Below are 11,239 nucleotides of genomic sequence, written 5' to 3'. Positions count from 1 at the left end.
GTCCGAGATGCGTCAGCTAAATACCTTTTGTGATGGACCTTAGCAAATCCCTTATCATTTTGTTTTTTCGTTAGAAGTATGAAATTCCAATACCCTTTTGCTATTAAATTTGGTGGAAACTTATCTCGCGGCTGACTTTTGCATGAGAGAATAGCCACCTTCGATGAATTAAATAATAAGCCAAAATTAGCAAAAAATTCAGCCTATGTGGCTGTTATCTTTTAGTGCGAAATGGTTTTACACGACATTGCGTAGCAAACCCCTTTTCCTTTTTGTTTTATATTCAAGTATGAAATTCCACAAAAAGAAATTCCAGTAGGGTCCCACCTGTCGCCAGTGGGAAACATTTACACAATCCCAACATGGGAACATTTATAAGTCAATCCTAGACGTAGATTTTTATTCCAAAAAAATCGGTTTCAGGAAATAAAATCTCGGAGGTGTTTTATGTCCGAAACAGGTATTTCGCCATCATCATAAAACTATATTACCACACCCTGTGTTTCTCCTCTTGTCACTTTTGTGCTTCTTTTTCAGTTTTTCTTCGACTCAGCGTTCTCTCTGTTTCTGGTTCTGAGAATCAATATTCCTGCTTCTAGAAAAGCTTAGATTCGAGCTTTTCTTTCTACTTTCTTCGATTCTCAGTTTTTTTTTTTAATTCCTTCAACAAGTCTTCCTTTCTAGAAAATCACTGAAAGAGAGAGAAAAAAGAAGTTTGAAGACAAAAAACGAGATTCTTTCTATTACAATGTCTAAAGCGTGTTCTAGGAAAAGCAGAGTAGAAAATCTATAAATTTGTGTTCTAGGAAAAGCAGAGGCAAAATCAAAATCATCAACCTCAGATCCTAAAATGTTCGAGTTGTTTCCAGATTTCGAAATCAGCTCAGAGACATTGAATTCAAGCAAAAACTCAATGAGCAGTGATAGCTGTTCAAGTTTTAGCCGTCTATCTTTCGACGGGATAGAAATTCCGGCGAAAACATTATCTCCGTCGCCGGAAAACCGCTCATCTAAACCTCACAGATCGTCTGATTCTGCCTGGGAGGAGATCCGATCGGCGGCATTACGGCGAAAAGACGGCCTCAACTTTCGAGATTTCAAGCTCGTTCGTAAGATCGGGAGTGGAGATATCGGGAACGTGTATCTTTGTCAGCTTAGAGACTCAGGCGAGGGTTTTTTTGCCATGAAAGTTGTAGATAAAGAGGTTTTAGCAGTGAAAAAGAAGGAGGAGAGAGCAGAGACAGAGAAGAGGATCTTGAAGATGTTAGATCATCCTTTTTTACCTACTCTCTATGCTGAATTTGGAGCTTCACATTTTTCTTGTGTTGTGATGGAGTTTTGCTCTGGTGGAGATTTGCATACGCTCAGACACAAGCAGCAGGCCAAACGCTTCTCATTGAGCTCTTCAAGGTCTGTTTTAAAAGTGAAATTACATTTTTCCTCCCTTTTTTTTTACAATGTTCTCAGCCTAAAAAAAGCTCTTCTTTGGATTATATTTTCAATTATTTGCAGGGTTATGTTCTTTAGACTAATGGCCGTGTTTAGGAAAATCAAATCTTCTCTTATTTTATTTTTTTTGGATGTTATTTTCAATTCTTTCCAGGTTTCTGTTCTTCGGACTAATTGCTGCGTAGAGACTAGAGACAAGGCGGCCATGTTTTTGGAAAATCAAATGTTCTAATTTTTTTTTTACTATTTTTATTTTACAAGTTTTAAAATCCCTATTTTTCTGCCATTTGTTTGTAATTTTTTAATTTTCGCTTTATGCAACTCTAAAAAAATGTTTCTCCTCCTACGTCCTTTTCTTTTGCTTAATTACGCTCAGAGGAAAATTCCAGCTTTTGCTCTGCAAAATGTCGATTAATTGAAAGGGACCCGATGTTTAAACACCCTTGTTTGATAGTTGCACCCCCTCTATCAAGTCATTTTTATTGCTTTCTCTGCTTCTTCACCTGAACAAACTTAATTCCCCTTCATTTTCACTTTCCCCTTTTACCCTCCTGTCCAGAGATTTTCTCAGATTATCCTCCTTCCAGAGCCGAAAACTTCTTTATACAGCAATAATCCTTTTTTACCCTTTTAAAATCTCCCTATCCTTTTCCGATTTCCCAAGCAAGAAATCTCTGCAGATATTTTTGGAAATTTTCCTCCTATTAAATTCCCACCCAGGCCCGATTCGACTCGGACCGGGTTGACTATGACGAGTCATCACCAACACTAACTCACCCGAGTCGTTTATATTGTGCAGGTTTTACGCAGCTGAAGTCCTTCTCGCTCTAGAATACCTCCACATGCTGGGAATCATCTACCGCGATCTAAAACCCGAAAACGTCCTAGTCCGATCGGACGGTCACATTATGCTCTCAGACTTCGACCTCTCACTCCGATCAGACGCAAATCCGTCCGTTCATTCCTCACCCGAACCCTCCACAACCACAAATTCCAAACCCTCCCCTCTTTCCTGCCTCTTTCGGTCCCACAGAAAGATCCGAACCGTGTCCTTAAACCGGCAATTCGTGGCCGAACCTGTCGGAGCCCGGTCCAGCTCATTCGTCGGGACCCACGAGTACGTCTCTCCGGAAGTCGCCGCCGGCAAGTCTCACGGCAATGCGGTTGATTGGTGGGCTTTTGGGGTCTTCCTCTACGAGCTCATATATGGTCGAACTCCTTTTTCTGGTGAAAGTAATGATATAACGTTGAGAAATATTGTGAAGAAGCCTTTGAGTTTTCCGGGCCCCGTGGGTAATGGGTCGGAGTCTCTGGCCCGGGATTTGATATCCGGACTGTTGGAGAAAGATCCGATTAGGAGGCTGGGGTCTTTGAGAGGGGCTGCTGACGTGAAAACGCATCCCTTTTTCAAGGGTTTGAATTTCGCTTTGATTCGGTCGTGTCGGCCGCCCGAAATACCGGGTTTAAGGAGGTCGAGGACGTGTCATTATGACCGGAAGAAACCGGTGAAGTTCGAGTACTTCTGAGAGAACTTTGGCTGTAGGGTGTAGGATTTTAGAGCGCTTTGTTAGGAAATTTTTGAATTTCATACCCAACAATGTAAATATCACGTCTGAATTTCAATCTCTTTTAACCTATCCATGACTGCATGGTGTAAGATATCGGCCGATAAGTAAGGTTGAACTTTTTCTTCTTTTTTTTTTTTTTTTTTTTCAGTAAGTTGTTTCCTTGCTTCTGTACCAAGTTTTGATTGCAAAACTAAATCTGACGGAAAACATTTTTTTGAAAAAAAAAAATCCTTACATGTTTTGGAGAAAGTCTTATAATTATAGTTAATTTAGGGGATTTGTGAGGGATCCGAACTAATTATGGTCAATTTGAGCCCGGTAGATCCTTTTACCTTCATGAAAATTTTCTAAAGGATTCATTAGCCAACCCAAACTAGTTTAGGATGAAGGCTTAGTTGGATTGAGTTCATGAAAATTTTCTAAAGGATTCATTAGCCGAACCAAACTAATTTGGTCCAGAGGCTTAGTTGGGTCGAGTTGAGTTAGAGACAAATAATCAACCCAAAATCAATTCTAAGCTGTTCCAAAACGATCAGGGGCGTTGGTGTGTCAATCGATACAATTTATGGCTCCAATCACCGTAGATAGCTGCCACGTGTGTGGTAGATAGGTAGATTGGGCCCACAAACATAAGGAGAGCGAGTGTTTTAAATCCCACGCGGCCAATCCATGTGGCCAGCTGCTTAGTTAATGCCATTGTCTCTCCTTTGTCACCCCTAAAGTAACCAGCCACGTTGGCATTCCACGTGTTAACACTCCCAACCTTGGCTGTTCCAAATGGGAAACGTAGATTGCATTTCAATCATAGGAACAATCAACAAATATTTAAAATGGAAGAAAAATGAGGACTTTGGGAATAGGCGTACGATTAAATAATAAACAGTAGATTTGACTTCTAATCTCTTTTGCTTATTTCTTAATAATTGTTTTCGGTAAATGAGTTGTTTTGTTTGGGTTCTGACTTTTTACTGTACGGTTACTTAAAAAACGGAGCCCAATTAAAAGTTAAAAACTAATCCTTTTTATTTATGGAATTTTTCCTCAATATTTCGGTCGACAGCTGAAATGTGTTCACACGCTTATGATTAAGAAAGGAATTTTAAGTCGGTCAAAAGAGGAGCTTATGATATGTGCGTGTCATTTACAAGGTTCAAACTGAATAGACCATTTTTGCCGTTTAATTAAAATGCTTATAATTTAATTCATCAGAGGGGGGTATTCTCTTCTAAAAAAGTGAGCCCTAAGGGCTTTCTGGGAAATTGCCCAGCACATCTTTATTTGGGGACACGATCAAATTCAAATGAGACCGTCCCTTAGGCTCTGTTCACTTGTTTTCCCGATAAAAGAAAAGAAAAGACTTTCCGGGAATCTGATGTGGCATTAGAAAAAGAAATGCAGGAAAACTGTGTAGGAAAAGGTTTCCTGCGCCTGTTCATGTGGGCAGGAACTGCGCAGCAAAAGATTTTCAGAGAAACTGCTTGCCCACCTTTTTCACTAATTTTTCCGGGAAAGCAAATCCGTCCAAAATAGTGGGATTTGATTTCCCACACTTGTGAGAAAAGAGACATTTTCACATCATTTTTGGCAATTTCCATGTCGTTATTTGACATTTTCTACCTACAGGAAAGCAAGTGAACACCTTGTCAAGGAAAAAAGTGAATGTTTTCTAGGGATTTGCTTTCCAGGGAACGCAAGTGAACAGAGCCTTAGAGTATCTTTGCTTGTGTTGAAAGTTGAAACCATGGCTATAACTTTCGGTACCGGTTTCGGACCCTACTGAAATCGAAATTTTGACATAAATTTTGAAATTTCGTTCGAAACCATGTTCCTTAATGTTCAGAGTCTTTGAATCCATCGAACCATTTGATTCCATTTACAACCCTAATGAAGACAAGAGGGTTTCAATCGTGAGGTTGTTTCACCTCCTCATGATTTGAAATTAGCTCTTTCACATAAATTGGTCTCACTATAAAAAAATGTTTTCAATCTCAACTTAACAATTATAATGTTGATTTTTGATCAATATGCTAGCGATTGGTGGACAACGTTTCGCAGCCTAGACTTATGTCCAGTGCCTTGCTACCATTCTACGACGTTAACTACTTACGACTGTTCAATAACGATGAGGAGAGTCCAGGGCTTGTTTCTTCCCTGCTGACGACTAAGTTTAGTCTATAGTCTGACAGTGGATTTTAGAATCTTGGATTTCCTCAAAATTGTAGATGGGTGACGAGAAAACTAAGAGACCAAAAGGAGATCGTTCCATTTTTCCAGGTTTTAGAAATCTTTGTTTCCAGGTTTTAGAAATCTTAGGACCAGGGAGAGATTTCTAAAACCTAGATTTCTTACTTAAAATCCAAGAAACACTGTCATGACAGCAGTATGAGCTTGATCATGAACCCTCTTTTACACTGTTTTGAAACCAAAACTTGGATTCTAAAATCCGCTTATCCAAACGGCCCCTAAGGGTTGTATGGTCTAAGGGTGGTATGGTCATATAAACTTGATTTTTCATATCGAGAAAAACTAAGCCCATTGTCAAAGTTTCTGTCCCTTTGTTTAAAAAGAAGCGGGTCTTCCGGTCAAAGTTGCAGCGACGTGAACGTGTGGGCGTTGCGTGTATGTATGTCCTTGCGATAAAAACGCCTGCAGAGAACGCAAAAGATGCTTGTGGGATGGGTAATAGCCCGTCCCTTCCCGATTTCCATTGCCCGTTGGTTGAAGCTGCAAACATCCGTATTACTGCCATTTTTATGATAAAGAAATGATATGCACACGCTCATAATAGCACACGATAATTTAATTTGTTTGATAGGTAAGCTGGGATTGAATCTCTAATCACTTTTGAAATTAGGTCACTTCAAAGATTTGATTTAAATACACAACTATTTATGGCAAATCTTGGCATTACCATGTTTTGATAATTGCACTAACTCATCTTGTCTTTTATTATTTAAACACCTCTTAAAGATTATTAAGCTCCCAAAAAGCTCTGAGAAGCAAAATAAAAAATAAAAGACAAGCTGTGGTTGTGCAATTATTAAAGGCGAGTGAGTAGTGGCGCTACAATGTTTTTATAATTGCACAAACTCATCTTCTCTTTTCTTATTTAATTGGCATTTTGGGAACTGTAATAACATTTAACAGCTGTTTAACAAGATAAGTTAGTGCAATAATAAAAAACGGCATGGCCATGGTAGTGTCAAATCAGTAGGCATATTTGCTATCAAGACGCGCTTGTGTCTCAGCACAGGCAAATAACTAACTCTTGGGTTGGAGAGATAATATGAGTGTTAGAAAGAATGGAAGATCCCTGACACGGCGAGTTTTCTTAGCAGTTGGGATTTTTTGTATTATTTATTACGTGTTTTTATGTGAGAGTCCAGGTCTATATGGTAGAGGGGTTATAGGGTTTTGATATAGTCTGACGCGTAGGCACAAGTCCCTCTGTTCTCTCACGTGATCTTCTCAAGAAAGAGAGAGAGAAAAAGCGTGAGAAGCCGCCATGACAGAGACTAACCACTAGCGGTGAGAGTGTCTGACATTTTACACACACACCACGAATCTGACGCTTACGTGACCCTCTCCCTTCTGACGCAAATCCAACGCCACGGTTTTTCTTACCATGACATGACTCATGATTGTACCCCCAACATATAGACCCTGCCCGCTCTGCCCGTCTACGCTGCCCTATATTAGGGATTACCCTCTCCGTTGACATTCTAATCGTGTATATAGCGTTGATTCCCAAATTTAGGATAGAGATTTCCCGAATTTCACTGTTTAATGACTAAACAGACCTCAAAATTTTCAAAAAGGTAGGAATACTCTTGTGACTAGGAGGGTACTCTTGATTGGATAATCCTAGCCATCAAATCGCAGGACTTCAGCCCATTGGATTTGAACCATTGATGTAACCACTCATTATTCGTATATCTGCATTCCAAATTTCCAATCAAGAAGATTTTGGGGGCTTTTTTTTATTTCTGTGGATCATGCTCTCACTATTTTATCTTGTGGGTCCCAATCACTAATATCCCAAGCTCGAGCTTTTTAGTATGGCCTATCTAGCATCTACTGCGGGTAGGGGTGGCCAGAACCGAACCAGAACCGAAGAACCGAACCGGAACCGAACTGTAAAAAAATATTTTTGGTCCGGTTCGGTTCCGGGTCTAATGTTCTCGGTTCGGTTCCGGAACCGAAGAACCGAACTTTGAATATATATATATATATATAATATTTTTATATTTCTATTATACATATACTTAATAATATAAATTACTTATAATATTAATAAGTAATAGTTAATACTATTCTTATAATAAGAAAGTAACTTATATTATAACTTTAATTAAAAGTTTTTATAAATTATAATTAATAATTAATAATTACCCATTAGAACCGAACCGATTATGTTCGGTCCGGTTCGGTTCGGTTCTTACGGTTCATGGAACCGAGAACCGAGAACCAAAAAAAAATGAACCGAGAACCGAACCGGTTGGCCACCCCTAACTGCGGGGACCTGCAAATGAATGGTTTAGATCATCCAAGCAGATGGACCCCATTGTGTGGCACCGTATTCTTTTTGATAAGGGTCCACTGAAGTGCTCTTCAACTATTGTTCATGTGGCACACCTTGTAAGTGTTCATCATAAAAGGAACACCATCATAAAAGGAACACGGGCAACAGATCTTTGGTGGTTCAACTCTGAGAAAATCACAGTTAACCATATGGATTGAAATTGAAATAGTAAAAGAGCATACCGGAAGCCATGAATATTGTCTTGTTGTCTTTTGAAATTGTTCAACTCCGGTATATCTTCTTGTTCCACAACAGACAGTGATGGGGACTGTTTTCTTCTTCTCTTAGACGTGGATTCACAGAGAATGGAAAAGATTAGTTGTGTACAAGCAGGGACCGGAGGCTTCTCTTATAGACGTTTGAAGGAAGGGATGCAACTCTTCATCACGCTGACCCTTCTCTCAAACGTCTCTTTGTTTACACCTGTTCTAAATATACCCTTTCACAATATAGGGATAGATCTTATTCTTTAAACACTTAACTAACTAAAATGATCTCGGCCGTTGATCTTGCTTAGGCCACATCCACCATTAGGATTAAATCCTAACACACCTGTGATTGAGTCTGTTAATCTAGTAGGCTTTTTGTGCTGTCAATCCTAAATGTGTCCTATATAAAGGTTGATTAAATATGTTTGATCGGTTGGTTCTCACCCTAGATATGTTGATAAAAATATCTTCGAAAAGATTGTCATAACTCGCTAATGTTTTTGGTGACAAGCTGACAAATGAAAGGTTCTAAAAGGTTATATGAAAAAAAAAAAAAATTCTTGGAAAATTTGACCATGATTTTTTTCCTCTTTTCTTGTTTGGTTCACAACTTCACATCCTAACGTTTTTTTTTTGGAAGATGGAACGGGAATACTAAAAAGATTAAAATCCTCCAAATTTTTGAAATTTAAAAATCTACTGTTTGGTTTGTATTTTCACGAAAAACTGTTTAGAGGAATGATGACACCGAAGGGTGCCCTTGTTGGCTTCAAAGCGAACCAAGTGTGCCAAGGAAACAAACTTTTAATCAGAGAGCATTTTTCAAAGGTACGGATTTGTTGTTTGGGGGGGGCGGCGCTGCGGGGAAGGTAGTGAAAAACATTTAACCCACATGGAATAATTTAGAGAAGGGAAGCTATCCTATCAGGGGACCCGCTGAATGACCTAGGCAACTATAACTTATGAAAAATCACTAAACTACCCCTATCTCAGGAAATTATCAAAATGCCTGTCTCATGAAAAATGACTACTTCTATGTTCTATCCCATAGAAAACGATAAAACTATCCATATCACATAGAAGATGGCCAAAATACCCCTAATACATGAGGGAAGAGTAAATAAAAGAAGAGAAAACGGTTCCTACACATGTGTAGATAAGTAATCTACACACTAGCTTAAAATACAATGGAGGGCATATTGTTTGGGTGATCCAAACCATTCATTTGATTGGCCCTCACATAGATAGGGTGTTCATAAAAAATCAGCTCCATAGGATCATCCCAACCCTACGATTTGTGGAGGTAAAATGGACGTGTATAAATCTGTCCATTTTTCGCCTCCACGGTTTGAAGGGTTAGGATGATTCTATGGAGCTGATTTTTTGTGGACACCCTATCTATGTGAGGGCCAATCAAATGAATGGTTTGGATCACCCAAACAATGTGGGCTTCCACTGTATTTTAAGCTAGTGTGTAGATAACTTATCTACACGTGTGTAGGAAACCGTTCTCTCGTAAAAGAATAGGATATTTTGATCATTTCTTCAAGGGTATTTTGGATATGTCCCTAGGTGTTCGATGTTGTAAAATTATTATTGATAGTTGTTTTGCACATGAGATGGTTTCTGAGTGTGAATTTATCCTAATTTTATCATTTATCATCTTAAAATTTAGAGAATTTTAGAGAAGTTCCACTTAAATTTCTAACCAAACTAAAATGTTTCCGCAAAACCGAAATTTAAAACTTTTTCATTATATCATTTGAATGACACCAATTTCCACCAACTGCTCTGGAATCTAACTCCTTGGTTCCTATGAACTTTCTTTTTTGAAAGACGACAATTTTATTGATACTATGAAAGTTGCATCGGAGACCCAGAGGTCCCAACTTGCAAAATACATAGAATCAATTAAGGATGGCCACGAGAAAACCAAAGGAGAAAATCTACTGAGGATCCTGTGAACTTCAAATAGCTTATTTTCTAATTAAGGCCCCTGTAGCCTGCTTAATTGAAAGTTTTTTTTTTTTGGGTCGGCAAACTGGGGTTAGGCAAGACTCCTAACAGAATTTTAAAGGAATAAGCAATCGGGTATGAAGGTCTCCATTGGAATCCTTAAACACAATATCTAAGAGATAAGGAGGAATGGCTACCATACTAATATCCATCCCTTTACATGAGCAATCGGTCTTAGACAAGTAATCAGCAGCTTCATTGGCTTCCCTCCTTCTGTGAGAAACCTTGTGTGAGAAACTTTCCAGTGGATGAAGGCGTCGAGGCGGCCTCTAATTTTTGGCCATAATGGTCGAGCACGCCATGGGCATTCAAACTCTCCAGCTACGAATTTAACAACCAGCAATGAATCTGATTAAACTCATATCTTTGTGACTACATGCAAGAAGCGGACCCAGCAATGAATCTGATTCAACTCATATCCTTGTGACTACATTCTTGAGATTTGCAAGAAGCAGACCTCGGTGAATGGCTTTCATTTCCAGCAAGTGTATGGGAGCAAGTTGAGTATTCATGGAATACAATCCTATTATGTTGCTTTGAGAATCTCCAAGTATACCCCTAATCCCAGCGCTGCTTTCAGTAAGAGCAGACCTTGGTGTTGAAAAAGAAATCTAGGCATTTAGGCCAACTGAAAGGTTTAAAGAAGAAATGACAAGAAGACGATAATGAGAACTGGAAAAAACAAATATGGGTTCATGATTGAGTTTGGTGCTTATTTTTTTAGGATAGTCGGAAATGTTGAAAACATAAAAATCATAAACATTCCATAAGTAGGCATAAATATACATGACATTTCAATTTTTTTAATTTTCAGGATAGACATTTATGGAATATGAAAGTGTTTCCCCTAGAATCTCATTAATAAGAAGAAAATACAGATAGCAAGGCTTATTGAGAGAATGGAATTTTGAGTACAAACAGAGGAGGATTTGGTCAAGCTTATAGTAGCACAAACCTTCTACTTAAGGTGCCCTCCTAGATGGTTTGAAACGTAAAACAGCTAATTTTCAACATTTTATTGCAGCTCCAACTTAGCACACGCACCTGTTTCCTGCCATCGTATGCTCTTGAATCCAGTTGAGCTACTAGGCTGTTTAATTAGGTAAACAACTGAAGTGAGCACTTTGAGAAATGTCAAATGGTTGTTGCATGAAGTAGGTAAATGCAAATGATATAACAATGTAGTGCTATCAATCTCTTTCGATGTACCTCCGGTGCTGGTACTAGTGCAGATTTCAGAAGGATCTAGCACTTTCTAGCATCAGATGAACATCTGTCACCTGGAGCAGATTAACTTCATCAATAGCAGCAGGAGTCACTAGTAATAAGCCAACTTTATATTAAAGGCCAGTACGTTTCATGCCACTGTTCAAACTTCAAAGATCCTTCCATTTCAAAGCCATGTTACCAGGGTC

General features: G+C 38.8%; 1 protein-coding gene across 1 annotated transcript; it reads left to right on the top strand.

Annotated features, from left to right (window-relative positions):
* Positions 1–466: 466 nt before the first annotated feature.
* PID (Protein kinase superfamily protein) lies at positions 467–3,142 on the top strand. The gene is made up of 2 exons (XM_077387720.1): positions 467–1,410; positions 2,249–3,142. The coding sequence occupies exons 1-2, from the start codon at positions 851–853 to the stop codon at positions 2,973–2,975; spliced, it is 1,287 nt and encodes a 428-aa protein (XP_077243835.1). The 5' UTR covers positions 467–850; the 3' UTR covers positions 2,976–3,142.
* Positions 3,143–11,239: the final 8,097 nt, after the last annotated feature.

This window comes from Tasmannia lanceolata, unplaced genomic scaffold, assembly GCF_043159265.1.
Source record: "Tasmannia lanceolata isolate RefF3 unplaced genomic scaffold, GAP_Taslan_0.1 ptg000008l, whole genome shotgun sequence".
Classification (NCBI taxonomy): domain Eukaryota; kingdom Viridiplantae; phylum Streptophyta; class Magnoliopsida; order Canellales; family Winteraceae; genus Tasmannia; species Tasmannia lanceolata.
The sequence above is the reverse complement of the archived record's forward strand: the minus strand, read 5'-3'. Positions and strand labels throughout refer to the sequence as shown.